The 21,483-nt window shown below is 44.9% G+C and overlaps 1 protein-coding gene across 1 annotated transcript in view; it reads left to right on the forward strand.

Moving 5' to 3' along the window:
- LOC126095554 (uncharacterized) overlaps positions 1-4,178 on the forward strand; it is a 79,005-nt gene extending 74,827 nt beyond the window's left edge. The window contains exon 3 of the mRNA XM_049910332.1: positions 3,986-4,178. Coding sequence (XP_049766289.1) covers positions 3,986-4,178 — 193 coding nt within the window. The remainder of the gene's footprint in view (positions 1-3,985) is intronic.
- Positions 4,179-21,483: the final 17,305 nt, after the last annotated feature.

The following is a 21,483-nucleotide window of genomic DNA, read 5'->3' on the forward strand; positions in this document are numbered from 1 at the left end:
ATTAGATGGGTAGATCACATAACTAATGAGGAGGTATTGAATAGAATTGGGGAGAAGAGGCGTTTTTGGCACAACTTGACTAGAAGAAGGGATCGGTTGGTAGGACATGTTCTGAGGCATCAAGGGATCACCAAATTAGTATTGGAGGGCAGCGTGGAGGGTAAAAATCGTAGAGGGAGGCCAAGAGATCAGTACACTAAGCAGATTCAAAAGGATGTAGGTTGCAGTAGGTACTGGGAGATGAAGAAGCTTGCACAGGATAGAGTTGCATGGAGATCTGCATCAAACCAGTCTCAGGACTGAAGTCCACAACAACAACAACTGGTGTTCAAAGAAATACGCCACATGAAAAACATTCGTCCAAAAATTTGTGAAGTACAACAGGCATGCAATTTATTTATGAACTGTAACAGCGATAACGTCTGACAACTGACAGCTTCGTAATTATGCGGAATGAAATCGAAATCTGCACTCTCCACTATCAATATTACACTTTCCTTTGCGAATGTGAACACAGGTCTGCAGACACTTACTATACGATCCTGTAAATGGAACAAATGGTGTTTCTCCTTATGCTCCCGATAGGCAGTCTTTCCATATTTTTTTCTAACTAGAAGTTGATTTTCTGTCTGTCTTGCCTTACCGAACTTTCCATGGTTTTCCAGTTCCACCTGTAGATTTCTGAATCCTATTTGGTTTATTATTGGTAGTGAGTAAGGTCACAGCTTGTGATGGATGCCTTTTTGCAACTGTAATGGTACATGTAGTCGGTCAAGCAATAGAAGAGTGTCCTATGACAAACATAGCTTGTAATGTTCTAGACTTCCTTGTGTTCTTATTACCTTATTCTCAGGAAGATTGCAGAGAAATTTATATACGTAAAAATATATACAGTTTCAGTAAAATACATACAGTTTCAGGGGCTAATGGTATCATGATATCCCCTCCCTCGGATCCGCGATTGTATTGGGTGGCAAAATGCAATGCCTGTCTCTCTCCCCGTCCTGTAGTAGAATGATATCTGCATGCCTGTCAGACGACGCATTGTTTCACATACAGTCTTCATAACTGGACTAAATACTAAATAGAGCCCAAGCGTTTTTGATTGGGATGCTACTGGAAACAGTATGCGATTTCGATTAGAACGAATCGAATGTACACACATCAAAAAAGTTTTGCATCACCTCGGTTCCGAGAGTTCCGGAATCTGTCCAGAAAATTGGAATAGACATCAACTTAAACATCATTTCCGCCCTTTTTGTTGCTCATGAAAACCACACATTGCATATTGTACCACGATACAGCGAGACCTTCAGACGTGGTGGTCCAGACTGCTGTACACGACGGTACTTCTAATATCCAGTAGCACGTCCTCTTGCATTGATGCAAGCCTGTATTCGTCGTGGCATACTATCCACAATTGCACATCTATTGATCCAGATTCTCCCACTCTGCAACGGCGATTCAACAGAGATCCCTCCGAGGCGTGCGCAGCTCGCGTTCAAGCCGTTTCCGGCTTGACAGTTTGGCCTTACGGTACTGTCGCCTCGCTTCTTATTCGATTTACTGGCGTCACTGAGTTGTTTGCACAAACAAGTTGGTCGTTCATTGGGCTACTGAAAGCAACACGAGCTTTAAAAACAGCTGCTACGCTAATGAGAGAGAACTACAGTGTCACCTCGAAGAACAGAACGCTTCGCCGTGTGCGTCGGCAACATGACATCAGAGATTCTACTGTGCGTCTGAGAGACTGTAACGCACTGCGTAGCCAAAGCACGACATCTTCTCTGAGTGACAGCGAGCCAACCGTTGGGGTCTAACGTACGCAGTGCTCCACTACCCAAATATTGCTGATCTCCCCAAAAATGTTCAAATGTGTGTGAAATCTTATGGGATTTAACTGCTAAGGTCATCAGTCCCTAAGCTTACACACTACTTAACCTAAATTATCCTAAGGACAAACACACACACCCATCATAGTATGAAGGCTTTCACGACCGGATGACATATCTTCTGGTAAACCTTCCGGGATGTAAGGTCGTGGTCCATGAAACTCTTCAGCTCCTAACGTTTCGTCCAGAGCTGCGCTGGACATCTTCAGAGGGGTGTTTCTCCTCCGGTGAGTCTTGCCGACTGACTATCTTGCCGACTGTCAGTCGGCAAGACTCACCGGAAGAGAAACACCCCTCTGAAGATGTTCAGCGCAGCTCTGGACGAAACGTTAGGAGCTGAAGAGTTTCATGGACCACGACCTTACATCCCGGAAGGTTTACCAGAAGACACACACCCATGCCCGAGGGAGGACTCGAACCTCCGCCGGGACTAGCCGCACAGTCCATGACTGCAGCGCCTGAGACCGCTCGGCTAATCCCGCACGGCGTGATCTCCCCTTTCGCCGGGCCACAACAAGACCATAAATTCGGATAAACCGGCCCACTTTACCAGGTGCACTGCAGTGTCAACTGGCGTCTGGCTGATGGAGACAGCCAACCATGAGCCGAGTTGCGTATGTGAATAGAGAACCCAGCGACCGATCACGCAGTGATTCTATGCTAGAGATCAAGAGCAACAAATGATTAGCACTATCATCCATTATCAGTTCTTCGAAATGGAGAACAAAAGCGCAGGACTAGAATCATTGGAAAGTGCAACAATGTAGTGTAGATAATACCCCAGTTCGTATTCCCCCAAATCCCATCCAAAAATGGAGATCCCCAAGCCTACATACAGACGGTAGTAAATGATTTAGAAATAGCCACTATGTTGGAATGAGATCACTACTCTCGCCCCGGCCGCGGTGGCCGAGTGGTTCTAGGCGCTACAGTCTAGAACTGCGCGACCGCTACGGTCGCAGGTTCGAATCCTGCCTCGGGCATGGATGTGTGTGCTGTCATTAGGTTAGTTAGGTTTAAGTATTTCTAAGTTCTAGGGGACTGATGACCTCAGAAGTTAAGTCCCATAGTGCTCAGAGCCATTTGAACCATTTTGCGGACAGGCCAGTCGATTTCAGGAACTTTGTTGTCCTCAAACCATCGCCTCAACGATGATGCTTTGGTTGGTTTAAAAGAGGGGAAAGGGACCAAACTACCATGTCATCGGTCCCTTGTTCCTAGTAAAACAATGCCACAAGTGTGAAAATAAAACCGACGAGACATATAACACAAAACGGAAAGAAAGGAAAAACCACAAGAACGAAGGAAAGGCAACGAACCCTAAAAGGTACGAAAGAGGACAAAAAACAACAGAGACGCTAGAAACAGACGCGAGTAAAACAAAGCAGATTACAATGGCTGGCCGACCATGAGAATAAAAAGGAGAAGCCAGCCATTCTGCAACACATTAAAACTTCCACCCTAAAAGCACTAGGGTGGAGGGCATAGAGGGACAAAGGACATGCGCCAAAACCTACATAGAAGTATAAAACCCACTCTCACGCATGAAACTTAAGACTAAAGCTGCTGCTGAGGCATCGTCGCCCAACTCCGAAGGTAGGGAGCTAGGAAAGTTAAAAGTCCGCCTAAGAGCGGCTAAAAGTGGGCAATCCAGCAAGAGGTGGACGACTGTCGTTTGGGAGTCACAGCAACACAGAGGTGGGTCCTCGCGACGGCGTAGGTAGCCATGTAAAGCCAATGCGGAGCCGGCAGAGGACAACTGATTTCCTGCGAGAGGACTGCATGGAAGACTTCAACACATGATGCTTTACGACAGTTTGCAATGTCATGCGGATACAGTCATCATCTTCGAACTGTTCCTATACGCAGCCATGTACTATGTAATCATATGATTCCGCAGTTAGCTCCTTTTAAAGCATAATAAGAGTACCACATTGAGCCGCAGTAAAGTTAGCTTTAAAAAGCGCGCCGCAGCGCGTAGCGTGAAGCAGTCGCCTCCGTTTGCTGGCGGTGGCGTCGTTGTCGCAATTGAAGGTTTCGGTGTCTCCCTCTAGCGGGAAAGGGGAAAAGTGGGCTGTTCGCGTGGGTTTAAGATGTGGCTGCATGGACTCTGGTGGAGAGTTGGCAGTCGGGGCATCAAGAAGCGACTTCTCTGCCGGTGCTAGAGGGACAGCACGCAGACCGCGGCATCAGCGTAAGCGACGCGAGCAGCGGCTCCGTGGTATGGGGCGTTACCTGCTCGTCGCGAAAGGAATCTTCCTGAGCGTGGGTCCGCAAGGAGCCTAATCTGCAGTTCGGCCGTATGCTGTCGTCCGGCGAGGAGGTTCTGAAAATCGGCGCACCTTCCTGCGTCCACTGAAACGGCTGGCAGCGGGTGGCTCGGCAGAGCATTTGGAGGTGCTGCGTTGGTTCAGTCCTGGGAGTCGTAACGCACCAGAAGTTGAGTATTGATTGTTAACAGATTTTACGAAGTTTAACTGAATTCAATTTACTTATTCTTGTTAATTATACCAGCGTATTTTTGGGGGGTTTCTCGCCATTCATTCTCGTTTGCCCACCCGCGGGAAGGTCGTAATATTAGAAAGGGTTGTCCGTTTATCCCCTTTTGAGGACGAAAGAGGGGAAGTCAGAGCAAATCTGTGGTTCGGATTGCTTCTTTCCCCTCCCAGCTTACCTACGGGTTGATTCGACTGTTAGCCTCTGCCGTGTCTGTGAAAGTCTAAGGCACCAATGACTGTACTGTTTAAAATGCAAGGCACTAAGACTTGATCCATTCTCTCGCTTGCCATAACTAGCATTACTAGACTCACGTGTAAAAGGTACTCTAAGAAAGAAGAAAAATTCATTTTGCCTCGTGGTGAGAACTAGTCAATTGCATAACGAATTCCTGCTCATCTGGAAGCTGTAACTTACGTAAATTTGCGTTTATGTATATTTAGTTATAATTAAGCAAGGTTGTTAATGAGCGCCGTAGTGGATTTTTTATATTGTTTCTAGTCAGCAAAACTGTTGTGTGTTTTTTCCAATTCAATACCTTTTAAGGCTCTTACTCAACGTCCTTATGTGTTTTATACAGGTAGTTGGTTATTAGTATGTTTACTTGCCATGCAAAAGTTCGCCATTTCATTACGGTTAAAAACTGTTGCCTTGAAAGGAGAATGTTGTAAAAGTTCGCAACTCCTACCTGGCGAGCGTGTGTGTTTGCCGTAAGTTAACTGGACGAAATTTGTAAAATTTGTTTTTTATATATTTTGGAAATGTTAATGTTATTAACTGTGAGTGTCCCCCCGTGTGCATGGCTCATGCGTTTGGGTTTTTCTATTTTGAGAACTTTTGTAAACAGGTCTTTATATGTTGCAGACAAGTTAGATTCTGCGCCATTTAATGAATGGAGTGAAATTCACCTGTAATTTAGCTGAGCTTGAAATATTATACAGCGTCGTGTTGTATAAGTTAAATTGCTTGCCTGTACTTGCCTTTTACTGGCGTGAAACTTTTTATAATAATTTAATAATTTAAAAGTCCTTTCCTATTGTAAATTGTGACTTATTTGTTAAATGATTGTTTTTCTTTTAAATATCGTCAAGTCTTGCACCAAATTTGAATAAAAGGTGTTAGTGAAAATTGTGTGTAATTTCACCAGTTATTCCTTGGCACCTACTTCCACTTTACATTTTGTGTATTGAATGAACCAGTAGTAATTTTACGGTTCACACATCCTAACCAAGAAAAACACTCACACACCGTACACCACGTCTCCGTACTTCGTACAAGCAGATAACGTTCTCCAGGCATTCACCAGACGCAAACGCTTCCATAGGACCGTCGCAGATTATAGTGCGATCCATTACTCCAAATCACTCTTTTTCCAGTCATCCACTGTCCAGAGGCGTCAGACTTTGCACCACCTAAAGCGCCGCTTAGCTCTGACTGCAGAAATGTGTGGCTTATGACGGGCTGCTCGGCCATTGTCCCCATTCTTTTTAACTCCTTACGCACAGTCATTGTGTCAGTTGGACTGCTAGTAGCACTTTGGAACTCACGAGTGATTCCTCCCGCTAATTTCATGAAATTTTTACTGAGCTGGTGCGCTGTTGGCGCCAGTCTCCATCGATTGTCATCCCGATCGTTGTCGATTTTCGATGCCTGCTTGTCTTCTTCGCATCTTTGGCGGATGGCTATTTAACTGCGGCGCGCGCGCTCTGCAGGGGCTTGCGTTCGGGTATCAGCTCTGTGAGCTACAGTGACGTGTGGCGCTAGCGAGTGATCGAGTCGATAAGACGAAGGAGCGTGGGCAGCTGCTGCGGCGTGTTACGCGTTTGAATGCAGATCCGCTGCCGATGGTGAGTGGGATTTCCTTGAGATTTGATGAACAGGTTTCCTTCGCGTCTGTTACATGTTACTCAGAGTGAACGAACTGGAGTCGCCGAGTTGTTTCTTGGTGGGTTCTGTTCACGTTAATTGAATACCCGAGTGCACTGAAAACTATCTTGGTTGTTTCATTTATTTGTCACTGTACTTCGTCGGGTTGCCAGATATGCTGATGGTATTTAAGGGAGTGCTAACTACGTACAACCAACAGACATGAAGCCGTGCTTAATGCGTAGCTAGAGGCCATGCCAAATAGCACATAAGTCTGTGCATGACGTTCAAGAGCGGGCCGAAATAATTTTCCTATTTCCTGTTTCTATGTTATTATTTTATTTCTTTGTTCTAGAGACTTGGCTTATCAAATTTTAAGAGACGTTACTGAGCAAGTGCTCATTTAGGTTAGTCAGACTTGGGTTGATTGGTGCCGTGTATAGTTAAAAGTTTATTTATAACCAGTTGGGCAGATATATTTGTCTATCTGATGCGCCAGAATGTTGTCTGTCGCTAACGTGTTTATGTTTCAGATAATTGGCAGTGGTCGACGCGAGCTAACTCCGATCGGGGTATCACTGTGGAAGAAGAAAATTTAAGGACCTGGATCGGAGTCTGTGCTTACGTTGTTAGTGTCCTGCAATTCCAATCTGGAAGCTTAATTGTAGCCAAAGTTGATTATAGCTCCATTTTACCTTCTCGTCCGCGAATCTCCTCTATCTGGTAGCACCTTTCGGTCTGCTCGCTTCTATCACTAATTTTCAATGTAAAAAAAAATTGTAATGGCTCCCTGTTAAGACTATTTAATATGCTATATGGCTCCATGTTAAGACTATTTAATATGCTATTATTATCTATGTGAACCTCGTACCTGTGAATAATGCTAAAAAGAAGCTTAGTCGAGTGCATTAATCTTATAATACTTTAATTTTTTACACTTGATTAAAATCAGTCCATGGAAGCAGTTTTAGAATTTGATATGGAAGCCAGTTCCTATGTAAGTCATGAAGCATTCAATTATGTCAGTTAAATTTTATTAATGGGATTTTATGAACATTGTTTTGATTAGTGAAAATCGCTTGAGTAAATTTTGAAAGATCTGTGTCTGTGTTTGTAATAAAGAAGTGTATGGCAACTACAAATTAGTAATGTGTTTAATTCAGATGTGTCGAAAGGAACGATGCATAATTTACGACCGTCCTTCTCAGTGCTCGGCGATTCCCGTCAGCCAGCACATGAGGTCATCCCGTCTTGGTGTGAAGGACTGAAATGTCCTTGATGAATCTGCTGCTCAAGTGACATCCAATGTCCAGTCAACGTTTTAAGTCACTGAGCTTTCCTGACCGTTCCAGTATGTTGCTATTGCTTATCCACTGACAACGCAACATTGCCAGTCTTTATTTATACTGGCGGATGAGCTTCTCGCGACCTCTGGTGGTCAATTCCTCGTTAGATGGGTGTGTCCGGAGAATTTTGAAGAGAGAGTGTAGGTGTAACAGTGTACAGGGGGCAGGGAGAAACGTCAGTGGAAAATTGAAGCTGAAGCGACAGGAACATGTCAAGCCACTCAAAATAGCGGGATCCATAGTACCTAACGAACGTAGACAGAAACACAGGTGACACAAAATACAAGTGGATACAGCCGGTGTAATAGTTCTGAAATACATTAAACAAATCATTTCGCATTAACTGTCGGTATTTATTTATTTATTTTTTCGAATAACCAGTTTCCAGACATTCAGTCTCTTATTATATACGGCTTCCCCATCTGTACTAATTTGTTTTTGGAGCAGCCATATTGGTTTCTCCGTTACCATGATAACGGCGTCCCTTTAACTACGCACTTCTCCGGTTTCAGGACTGCCAGCTAGGCCTCTGTGTTACCTTGACAACGGCATCGTTTTCGACAGGGAAGGTCGTTTAGTGAACTCTCAGAACTTAACAGACAGTTGCTGCAAACTGCATTTGCTGTATACTGTGACGTTTACCTATGATTATTTGCACTTGGCCATTGAAGGCCTTTTTGTGCTATACTACAAGCAGTGCTGCAGACTTCATTATTCAATAAAACACAAGGATAAGTAAACCTTTGTAACTCATTTGTGTGATTTTGTTACTAATTTGTTGGAGTGTTGTAGTACCTTCGTTCTCCTATCCTGTTACCTGACCCTGGGGCATAGCTGTGTAATAGTGGCAGGGACAAATTGTCTTAGCGGTTTAGTGCACCAGAATCCGTTTGACAAACTCGTAAACTCGGCCTACCGTAGCAACAGTGGCAACTCGCCTTGCACTGGGGCCCACGAGGAAGACAGTCCGCGGTGTATCCGTCACGAAGGTAGGCCTGGACTCGCTCCCTCGCTCAGCACTGCAGACAAAAGCGTTTCTAAACCTGTTAACTCGCAGCTGGGTGCTATTATGAAGCCTTACTGATTAACAGTACTACAACAAAATTTAATTTAAGAGCTACACTCGATATAAATTGAATGACGGCTTGTGTATAGTATTTAGTCTCCTCTGCTTAACAGCCCTCATTTCATACAAGAAGTGGCGCCTTATGCAACTGAATCATTTTGGCATGATTTTGATTTCATTGTATCCAGTACTGCCGTAACAAATTATAAGTAGGCCTACGGACTTCAGTCTTTGTAGAACTACGGGGTGTTACAAAAAGGTACGGCCAAACTTTCGGGAAACATTCCTCACACACAAAGAAAGAAAATATGTTATGTGTACATGTGTCCGGAAACGCTTACTTTCCATGTTAGAGCTCATTTTATTACTTCTCTTCAAATCACATTAATCATGGAATGGAAACACACAGCAACAGAACGTACCAGCGTGACTTCAAACACTTTGTTACAGGAAATGTTCAGATGTCCTCCGTTAGCGAGGATACACGCATCCACCCTCCGTCGCATGGAATCCCTGATGCGCTGGAGCAGCCCTGGAGAATGGCGTATTGTATCACAGCCGTCCACAATACGAGCACGAAGAGTCTCTACATTTGGTACCGGGGTTGCGTAGACAAGAGCTTTCAAATGCCCCCATAAATGAAAGACAAGAGGGTTGAGGTCAGGAGAGCATGGAGTCCTGGAATTAGTCCGCCTCTACCAATCCATCGGTCAGCGAATCTGTTGTTGAGAAGCGTACGAACACTTCGACTGAAATGTGCAGGAGCTCCATCGTGCATGAACCACATGTTGTGTCGTACTTGTAAAGGCACATGTTCTAGCAGCACAGGTAGATTACCCCGTATGAAATCATGATAACGTGCTCCATTGAGCGTGGGTGGAAGAACATAGGGCCCAATCAAGACATCACCAACAATGCCTGCCCAAACGTTCCCAGAAAATCTGTGTTGATGACGTGATTGCGGATTCTCGTCAGCCCACACATGTTAATTGTGAAAATTTACAATTTGATCACGTTGGAATGAAGCCTCATCCGTAAAGAGAACATTTGCACTGAAATGAGGATTGACACATTGTTGGATGAACCATTCGCAGAAGTGTACCCGTGGAGGCCAATCAGCTGCTGATAGTGCCTGCACACACTGTACATGGTACGGAAACAACTGGTTCTCCCGTAGCACTCTCCATACAGTGACGTGGTCAGCGTTACCTTGTACAGCAGCAACTTCTCTGACGCTGACATTAGGGTTATTGTCAACTGCACGAAGAATTGCCTCGTCCATTGCAGGTGTCCTCGTCGTTCTAGGTCTTCCCCAGTCGCGAGTCATAGGCTGGAATGTTCCGTGCTCCCTAAGACGCCGATCAACTGCTTCGAACGTCTTCCTGTCGGGACACCTTCGTTCTGGAAATCTGTCTCGATACAAACGTACCGCGCCACGGCTATTGCCCCATGCTAATCCATGCATCAAATGGGCATCTGCCAATTCCGCATATGTAAACATTGCACTGACTGCAAAATCACGTTCGTGATGAACACTAACCTGTTGATGCTACGTACTGATGTGCTTGATGCTAGTACTGTAGAGCAATGAGTCGCATGTCAACACAAGCACCGAAGTCAACATTACCTTCCTTCAATTGGGCCAACTGGCGGTGAATCGAGGGAGTACAGTACGTACTGACGAAACTAAAATGAGCTCTAACATGGAAATTAAGCGTTTCCGGACACATGTCCACATAACATCTTTTCTTTATTTGTGTGTGAGGAATGTTTCCTGAAAGTTTGGCCGTACCTTTTTGTAACACCCTGTATAACAGCAAGACTCCATAAAAGCGGATTCCAATAGAAGGTACAATTCTCGTTTGTACATACACACCTACTTACGTGTTAACAGGTGTAGAAACGTAGTTTGTCTGCCGAGTTGAGCGAGCGAGCTCAGGGGTACCTTCTCGACGTACGCCCCGCCGCCTGTCTTTCTCGTAGGCCTCGCCCTCTACGTCAGTAGCGTCGGGGGCTTTTCAAAACTGGCGACGAGGGTTTACAAAAGATCGTCCTCTTTCATTAAATTTGCATAAATGGCTCTGAGCACTATGACACTTAACTTCTGAGGTCACCAGTCCCCTAGAACTTAGAACTACTTAAACCTAACTAACCTAAGGACATCACACACATCCATGCCCGAGGCAGGATTCGAACCTGCGACCGTAGCGGTGGTGCGGTTCCAGACTGTAGCGTCTAGAACCGCTCGGCCACCCTGGCCGGCAAATTTGCATAAATCTCTTGGTTTTAGCTGTAATACTAGCTCCAGAGGGAGGCATGTGCTTTTTGTTGTGATGTATTTTTTCCATCATCTTCGAGCGAGATTTGGCCACTTTATATCACACTTAAGACAATTCTAGATTGAGGAGTTTTTCGATTTGGCTCCACATTTTCACGAAAATTTCTCATCGAGAATTTGCTAAATCGCAAAGCACGATGAATTCCAACAATACGCTCACTTTTCTCGTGGCGACCCAAAACTTGTTTTTAATTAATACGACTGATATACGCTTCTTTCGCTCAAGTGGTGCACTTTGTTTTTACCAGACATTTTGAAGACGAACTCTATGAAGCGCTACTTCACAGCTTTGCTGATACCAACTGACGATTCACGTATCGGCAAACACGAAAGAAAACAAGCGTTTAGATGCGCCAGCGCATTACTGCTTTCGCGTACTGTTAACAGATGGCAGCAGTGGACTTAAACTAAAATCGTGTACACGTGAAAATGCGGATAACGAATGCGCATATAACGGGGCCTACTTGTACGTTGTTTTTTTGCAGAAGGTGACATTTTGAAATCCAGAAAATGAGGTACATATTTGTTCTCATTATGAGCTGGGGGGGGGGGAGGGGTGTTCTCCTGGAGCGAAAGGAATGCGAGTGCCTGTGTCCACATTTTGTGACTCTATACAGAGAAAGGAGGGAGCAATTCTGGCACGGCCATGTGCTGCGTAGGGTGTGGCGCGGTATTCGAATGGTGAATTCTCTGGCGGCATTTTTTTACTGCCCAGTACTGTAATTAGTATCGAGAGAACCGGTAGGTCCTGTCTAAGAGCGAGCACTTTTCTGGCTCCTCTTGAAGCTAATTAGGAGGCCGGTAGACGTACGTACGTTAAGACGGGCGGCCGGCGCGGCCGCGGCCGGGCGGCGACATCAAAGCGGGCGCGGAGCCTCGTGTCTGGCGGCGGCGACAGCCACTATCTGGCCCACATCGCCGCCGCCGCTCCTCGTCCCTGTATCTCTTTCAGTCGCGCACTCACAGCCCGTCGGATCCGCTTCGTCTCCAAGTCTGTAGCGCTGCTTCTCCCTGTATTTCTGCCGCCCGGTAACTGACTGGAGTACAGGTGGCTACTCTGTGGAGCCGTCCTGTCAAACCGGGAAATTCCACAACAGCCCATAGTACCACTAGGCACTTGTAATCTGTTAACATTCCTGAAATGCCAGTGGACGCACCATCATAATGAAACAACTGAACGGGCATGCGAAAGGTGCAGGACATTTATCACAAGAGTCCAACAATCCTTTATTGTACAGATACCAAAAACACTAATAAAATACAAATGCTAATATCTGCTTGTAATGGACAAGATTAAGAAGCTGCAATTAAAGAATGAATTATTGGCACCAGCAACAGATTTAAAATGTTAACAGTAGCTCAAATTTCAGCAGAAAATTAGATAAAGTAATAAAGGCAGTTACACCCAAATTTCTTCAATAAAACCAAAAAATCATTAATTAGTTCATTTGAACGAATAAAATGCACCAATTTAGGAAGGACTAACAAGCAAGTAGTACAACCAAATATGACTCAAACACGCGCTTAGCGCTGGGCAATAGAATGAAATTTTCACTCTACAGCGGAGTGTGCGCTGGTATGAAACTTTCTGGAAGATTGAAACTGAGTGCCGGACCGAGACTCGAACACAGGACCTTTGCATTTCGCGGGCCAGTGCTCTACCAAGTGAGCTACTCAAGCATAACTCTCGCCCCGTCCTCACAGCTGTACTTCTGCCAGTACCTCGTCTCCTATCTTCCAAATTTTATAGAAGCTCTCCTGCGAACCTTGCAGAACTAGCACTCCTGGAAGAAAGGATATTGCGGAGATATGGATTTAGCCACAGTTTGGAAGGTAGGAGACGAGGTACTGGCGGAATTAAAGCTCTGAGGACGGGGCGTGAGTCGTCCTTGGATAGCTCAGTTGGTAGAGCACTTGCCTGCGAAAGGCAAAGCTCCCGAGCTCGAGTGTCGGTCCGGCACACAGTTTTAATCTGCCAGGAAGTTTCATATCAGCCCACACTCCGCTGTAGAGTGAAAATTTCATTCTAGAAACAACCCCGTGGCTGTGGCTAAGCCATGTCTCCGCAATGTGCTTTCTTCCAGGAGTGCTAGTTCTGCAAGGTTCGCAGGAGAGCTTCTGTGAAGTTTGGAAGGTAGGAGACGAGGTACTGGGCGGAATTAAAGCTGTAAGGGCTGAGCGTGAGTCGTGCTTCGAGAGCTCAGTTTGTAGAGCACTTGTCCGCGAAAGGCAAAGGTCCCGAGTTCGAGTCTCGGTCGGGCACACAGTTTTAATCTGCCAGGAAGTTTCAATGACAGCAATGATGCTAAAGATTACAGTTCCGACATTTGGCTGGTCGTACGGGATGTTTGGCATTAATGAATATAGGAGAACCGCAACTAATAGTGCACAGTTAAGGAATAACCTTAAATGTCTGCTATTATCAATAGGAAAACAAAATCATGTTAGGTTCATATTTATTAACACAAAATCTACCATTTTCAGAAAACTACATCACCAGAAAGGCATTAATTTTAATGAATTTCTCAAAAATACAAAAAAACAAAATGCGCACTCTTTCGTTCACCAGCACTTTAGAGTACGCAAAATACGCCCAAAGAGTTCGCATTTAGCAAACGTCGCAAATGAACTGAATATCACCCTCAAATGAAGAGCACTCTTCGTGCCACCATCACCCACACTTAATGCACTGGACTCAGTCTTCTGGAAACACGAAAAACTATGTTCTCTACTCTTAGCTTTCAGTCTTTTCCTTAAAGTAGACTCCTTCGTACCAAGAGCAGCGGCAACCGAATTTGAAGTCGTTCAGAAACAAAATCTATCCTCCGGTCTCCACAACACACTCAAGAGGTACAAATTTGCAGTTGTGCCCTAAAGAGAACCCACGCACTCTTCGGGTATGTTATATGCGCGCTCTTTCGTACAGAAGCAGTGATTCCAAGCGAAGTCAACGGATGGCAGCACACGTCACATTTGCAAAATATGTGGATGCAGTACAGTAGACCGCAAGCAAGCCTTTCCAAAGGCAGTCAAGGCTACTTCTCGTGTGTTCTGTATATAACTTATGCAACAGAGCACCAGAACTACATCAAGAAAACTGAAAAGTGATTCTTACTTGTTTCACTTCTGATATACAGGATTTCTTCACACAACTTCCACGAGGGGTTTCCGATACCACTCTGAACACAATTACGTCAGTGGCAAGCTGATCAGTTTAGTCCACTCCCAAGAACACAAGCGGAGCTCTCTTTGGCTCTGCGCACTCTGGTACATTTACCCTAACTTGCAAGAAGTACATAGTAACACGAAATTTCGAAAATCTGGTAGCTGGCGAGCTGAGGCACGTCAAGTACTAATATTTTTTGCAACGAGTACAGGAACAGTTCTCAACGCAAGTGTCCAATATCAATCAGAGAAGCCCCTTGGGCATAATCAAGATACTGACGTGGAAAAATAATAAATACCATTTAACAAATGAGCATTACACCAGTATTAAAACTATTACGTTAAAACAAAACTTCAAACAGGGGAACCATGGGAGGAGCAGGGACGGCCGGCCAGGTCTGAGTAAGATGGTTTAGAATAACTGGCACTTCAGGTTAAATTAACACCCGATTCCTACGAAATAAAAACCCAACTTAAGAGGGATGCCATAGCAAGCCAGGAGGCCGCAACGTCTCAGAGGCCACGGTGAAGAGGTGCGCCGCCCGCGCGCTAGTACACACCCGACGAAGACAGGCCACGCCCGCTGAAACGATGGGTAGCAGATAACACCCTGGGGCAGCGCCTCCAAACGCTACGAACAGCAGAGAGCAAACAAGCAGACATAAAATTCACGCATAAATCATAGAATATACGAAAATTCTCAAACCAAGCGTGACCCCAAGCCCCAAGCAATCCTTACGTGTTACAACAAGAATATTACAATAAGAATTACAAAGAGGATTAACTGGTTAATATTACAGTAAAATAAAACAAATTAATGTAGTAACCAAGAAATCTCAGAGTTACTCAAACACATTAACTTAAGTGACTTAAAAGGTAACGGGCAATTCTTGAGCGTTAACAGTGCGTATATTGAGCAAGCAGTAAAGGGAACAAAAGAAAAAATCGGAGTAGTTATTAAAATCCATGGAGAAGAAGTAAAACATTGAGGTTCGTCGATGACATTGTAATTCTGTCAGAGACAGCAAAGGACTCGGAAGAGCAGTTGAACGGAATGGATAGTGTCTTGAAAGGAGGATATAAGATGAACATCAACAGAAGCAAAACGAGGATAATGGAATGTAGTCGAATTAAGTCGGGTGATGCTGAGGGAATTAGATTAGGAAATGAGACACTTAAAGTAGTAAAGGAGTTTTGCTATTTGGGGAGCAAAATAACTGATGATGGTCGAAGTAGAGAGGATATAAAATGTAGACTGGCAATGGCAAGGAAAGCATTTCTGAAGAAGAGAAATTTGTTAACATCGAGTATAGATTTGAGTGTCTGGAAGTCATTTCTGAGAGTATTTTTATTTTTTCTGGAAGTATTTGCATGGAGTGAAACATTCACGATAAATAGTTTGGACAAGAAGAGAATAGAAGCTTTCGAAATGTGGTGCTGAAGATTAGATGGGTAGATGGGTAGATCACATAACTAATGAGGAGGTATTGAAGAGAATTGGGGGAGAAGAGGAGTTTGTGGCACAACTTGACCAGAAGAAGGGATCGGCTGGTAGGACATGTTCTGAGGCATCAAGGTATCACCAATTTAGTATTGGAAGGCAGCGTGAAGGGTAAAAATCGTAGAGGGAGACCAAGAGATGAATACACTAAACAGATTCAGATGCATGTATGTTGCAGTAGGTACTGGGAGATGAAGAAGCTTGCACAGGATAGAGTAGCATGAAGGGCTGCATCAAACCAGTTTCAGGACTGAAGACCACAACAACAACAACAACAACAGTCAACCACAATAGTAATTGTATTTAGAACAATAAATACCATATTTTATTGAAAGGAACAAATTCTCACTAGAGTTATGGAACTTAATTACCCAAATGAGCCAAAATTCACTGGGCCGCTAGCGTTTGTTCACTAAGGCAGTAGGCAATTTTATAACCGTCACATCATTCAGGGAAGCAACAACTTCAAATACAAATAAGACTCAATTTCGACCTCAGTGGTCACTAATACACGTGGAGGCCTAGAACATACGACAATTTCAAGCCCGAATGAGGAGATAAGCAGACAGTGAACAAGTTGCAATTAAAAGAAATTTGAAAACCATCAGATAAGGTGCTCAGATAATTTCAGACAGAGTCACAAGAAAATAACTGTAATACTTGTGAGCGTGACGGGGAACCACAGGCAATCCAGCGTAGCGATAGCAGCTTCAACATGGGGGCACATATGTCGATCAAGTAACGAATACCTTATACCCAAAGGGCAGAACAGACATCACCATAAAATGAACAGCATTCCAATACTCACATCAGCAACTATGCCTCCTTAACCTAGGGCCTAGGGCGATTGCCTGCGTCGACATTAGGCGCAAGTACTGCCGACCAACACAACTCTACCGACCAGTGGCCGTTTAGATAATCGTGCGCCCATGAGCTCCGTTGAAAGCTCACCGTTCGTCATATGTAGTCTACCTCTTGTCGCTCTCTCACTGACAGCTACCAACTGCCTGCTCTTGTGGTCAACAACCCGCTCCAAGAAATTACAACCAAAGCGTCAACTAACAGACGACCAAAGCGCCACCCGGCGACGGATTGCACCAGCAGGCAAAGAAGTAATAACATAGAACGAGCCGACACTGCTCAATTCTGTCGTGACATATGTCGAGACAAGTGATCGATTTGCACAGGTGCATGGCAACCACAAAATCGTGCTTGCTAAACGATGTCTGGACTTGAGGTCACGTTCTTCAGGAAACTCAGATAACAGAAGTTCTAGTTATATGTAAAGTTGTAGATCAAATGGCTCTGAGCACTATGGGACTTAACTTCTAAGGTCATCAGTTCCCTAGAACTTAGAACTACTTAAACCTAACTCACCTAAGGACATCACACACATCCATGCCCGAGGCAGGATTCGAACCTGCGACCGTAGCGGTCGCGCGGTTCCAGACTATAGCACCTAGAAGCGCTCGGCGACACCGGCCGGCAAAGTTGTAGTGTATGACAGTGTGAACTAACTGAAAATTACGAAGAGCGTTCAGTAAGAAATGCAATACATTTTCTCTCGGTCAGTTTCGGTTGAAAAAGTGCGGAATTTGATGTGGGACATCGTGGAATGTTCCCGCTTCAGGCCCTTTAGTTTCATGACGGCGCTGTTAGAGATGGGCAAACTCGTTCATCCTTGGGAACTAGTTCACTGGTGGTCGCTCTTTTATGGGAACCTTTCATTTTTACTCCGTCACCGTTCACTGTGCTTGGTATATGGTTCTTATGAAAAACTGAAAATTCTCCCCCCTGGAGTACAGAGTTCTTATTCATAACAGAATTCTCACACTCTTGTAATTTTCGTGATTCTGCAAAGCATCTCGTTTAGCCAACTGTAGCGTTATGTCGCTGATCGCAGTGGAAGGTGGCGCACGAGAAACCAGCCACGAGTACAGACTGCTCGGCAGTTACGCGCGATTTGTTGACCACTACGAGCGGAACAGATAAACATGTAATAATTAGGCAGTGAAGAAATAACAAATAAGCCAATGCAAACAACTTTGAAACAAGAGATGACGATTGGTAAGCGACAATGAGCATTCTAGTACTTGGGGCCGATTTTTCGTCCCTACTGAAATAATATTGTAGGAGTTATCATATTCTCTTTACAAAATGTCACACCATACACTCGACTGCGCGGGATGCATTCGGTTGTAAGTCGGTCTGCCTTCCATAACAATGAACATGCCCTTTTACCTTGGATCAAAAAAACACGGAAAATGGGCACTCGTGTGTGCCGTGCCGACGTCCTTTGCATGTGTAATAACAAAAAAAATCTTGCCTTTTTACATTTCTTCTGCTGTTTATCGAAATAATGAAGTAAGCTGATATGCCGTTTTGTTACCTGAAAAGATGTATGTATTACATACCACATAATTTTATGTAATTTACGTGATTATAAAATACATTTTAATTACCGGTCGTGGACGCTGAATAGAATACGAAAAGAACCAGAAGTTCAGAGTTCAAAAAAAGTTTGAAACAGATCTAGAATGTGCATGCGAAGCGAAGGAAACGAACAACAACTCGATACTGAACTAACCGTGAGCAGTCGGCAGTGGAACTGCGACGAGTGGCCACGTGAAGGAGGACGAGTGCGACCGAGCTAGACCGAGACAGACGGGAACGGGACCGACGCTGGAACGAGACCGGCCGACGTGCCGTTGCGGGAAAGAGACCGACCGTTTCCCGTTCCCGGGAACTATAAGTAGAAAGCCGCGACCGAAGTGAACTATGAAAGATCGTTCCTTAGAATTCGTTCCTCGCTCGTTCCGTTCATCTTGTTGAACCGTTCCTTTGGACCCGTTAGTCGCGAACGACCCATCTCTAGGCTCTATACGTAACCTTCGAACTAACGTCTGTAATGGAGTTGCGTTCCAAGCAGAGGGCTGTCATTGAGTTTCTGTTGGCAGAAGACTAGAAAATCGTAGATATTCATAGACACTCGCAGAAAGACTACGGAGGCCTGGCAGTGAGCAAAAGCACAGCGAGTCGTTGGGTGATTCGTCTGTCGTCATCACGACAAGATGACGAAAACCTGTCCGATCTCCCGCGTGCCGGCCGGCCGCACACAGCTGTGACTCCAGCAGTGTTGGAACGTGTTGACACTCTCATTTTAGGCGATCGATAGATCACAACCAAACACCTCACTGCTCAATTGGACGTCTTTGTTGGTGATGCTGGTACATTCGCCCACCCGTTGGGGTACTCAAATGTGAGTGTCTGTTGGGTAAAGAGAGACCTATGTCTGCGGAATTGTTTTCGCCTTGGCCTGCCGGAGTGGCCGTGCGGTTCTAGGCGCTGCAGTCTGGAGCCGGGCGACCGCTACGGTCGCAGGTTCGAATCCTGCCTCGGGCATGGATGTGTGTGATGTCCATAGGTTAGTTAGGTTTAATTAGTTCTAAGTTCTAGGCGACTGATGACCTCAGAAGTTAAGTCGCATAGCGCTCAGAGCCATTTTTTGTTTTTGCCTTAAGAGGCTGATCGTGACAATTTTTGTCGAATATCGTCACAGGACGCCGTTGGCTCCGACATCGACTAATAGAGTAGTACCATGTGGGCATACCGACCCTCTCAGTAAGATAACGTACGGCCGTCGCATAGAATAAGCTAAAAATAGGTTTTGTAGCCAAAAGAGTGGGGAATAATATTATGTATTGGAATCCTGAATGAAACCAACCTGTTTTCAGAAAAGAATGTGTTGCATTACTTACTGAACGCCACTCGTAACTTCTTAGGAATCTTAAATAATATTAATACTGTATACGTGTGTGTATATATGGTGTAGAAAAGGAGTACAAAATCTCATACATACAACTGGCCTTCAACAGGTCATGTGATTTAACATAATCATACGTAAAATTACTTAGTGAGTGGAGAAACAATGAATGTGTGGGCCTATAACTGACTTAAATAAATACAGCTATAGCGGAATGTTGGACTTTTTATTCAGTTTCATATTTAATAATTTTAACATATCTATTAAAAAACTGTTTACTGTGTCAACTCTTCATCAATCATGTATAATGACGTAAGCAACTTGCAACCCCTGATGAGTGAACAGAAATGGGATATTGATTCCCACGTGTTCTGATTGGTTCAAATGGTGCTAAGCACTATGGGACTTAACATCTGATGGTTACAGTCCCCTAGAACTTAGAACTACTTAAACCATATCCACGCCCGAGGCAGGATTCGAACCTGCGACCTTAGCGGTCGCGCGGTTCCAGACGGAAGCGCCTAAAACCGCTCGGCCACACCGGCATGCCGTGTTCTGATTAAAACGTGAACTTGAACAACATTGCGCAAGGGAAATACAGCTGCAAAGTATTTCGCGTGAACAAACCTGACGTTCTACGCAACGTACAATTATTACTCAGAAGCAGCGGAACCACGCAACCACCTCACCGTACTCTGGAATGATGCCGCATCGACAAAGCATCCATACTAAAGATGTCGGCATGTAGGTAGCAGGAGGCAACAAAGCAGCGTGTGTCACTTTGTCCACAAGCCAAGGGGGGTCTCGCGAAGTGATTATCAGCACCAAAGCACCAAACAATATGAATGGTTGCCTAATGTCAGAGTTTAAGTGGGTTGCTTGAGACATGCCTTTTCAGTTCTCAAAGCTACTGTCGCGGAAGGGAATGTGACTATAGGTTCTTTGAGACATACAGCTGATTATCAATACATGCGAGAATACATAGCAGCCGACTTTCAAGTTGTAAGATCCATGATCAGAGACGGGACCTTTACTGTTTACCGATATGAAAAATATCTTTCATGATTTATCTAACAAACGATCGAAAAACACAGATACCCTCGAGATGCAGCCGCTTACAGGCTATCTACAAGCCAGCGTGTTCAACAGTCGCGTCTCATTAGTCGTAGTTGGCTCTCTCTCTCTCTCTCTCTCTCTCTCTCTCTCTCTCTCTCTCTCTATCTCTCCTCTCTCTTGCTCGTTGTGCCGTGCGCGTTATCTTTTGTTTCTGAACTCTGTCGATTGGTGCCTCAGATGGCAGCACTGGTGGTTGTAGCAGTGGAACGAGCGGTGTGTCAGCTACCAGAGGCAAAGTTGCATGTCGTGACGGGCGGTTTAATAAAGGACAGTCACAGTGATCAGCGATCAGTTCCGTTCAGCAGTGATCTGAAAGCAAGGGAGCCGGCGGTAGGCTTCAAATGCTAGTCTGTGCTGTTCCGATGTGCAGGATGTCACTGTTTGGCCAGCGAATACCGCCCGACGGGAAACTTGTTCCGACGTGGGGGCTGAACCTTCACTTGTGCTTTGAGTTTGAATATCTGAAGGAGCCCTGTGTCAGCGGAGGTGTCGGCATGCTGCCTCTCAGACAATTCCTATCACTTGTCATAAGGGCGTCCTGTGGGTTACGGTCCGTTGGTTCCTGAATGACAGCTGTATGATGAGAGCACCCATTTGATAGTGTCTCGGTTCTCTCATCGATTCTCAGAAGTGACGGTGAGAATTTTGTTATGGCTGTAATGTTGTTACGTGATCTCGCGGTCTCTGTGATTGCTGTCCTGATCGCTCAGAAACTTGTCAGAAAGACAGTAGCTTTAGGGAACTAGTTTCGTCAGGGCGGCTGCTAAGTGATTCTCTATAAGCAGGTTGTTATTGGTCTTAGAGTATCAATGGAGCCGCTAGAAGTTGGGTCGAGTTAAGTGTGAGCACTGTTCAGATGGTTCAAATGACTCTGAGCCCTATAGGACTTAACATCTGAGGTCATCAGTCCCCTAGAACTTAGAACTACTTAAAC

Source organism: Schistocerca cancellata, chromosome 8, assembly GCF_023864275.1.
Source record: "Schistocerca cancellata isolate TAMUIC-IGC-003103 chromosome 8, iqSchCanc2.1, whole genome shotgun sequence".
Lineage (NCBI taxonomy): Eukaryota > Metazoa > Arthropoda > Insecta > Orthoptera > Acrididae > Schistocerca > Schistocerca cancellata.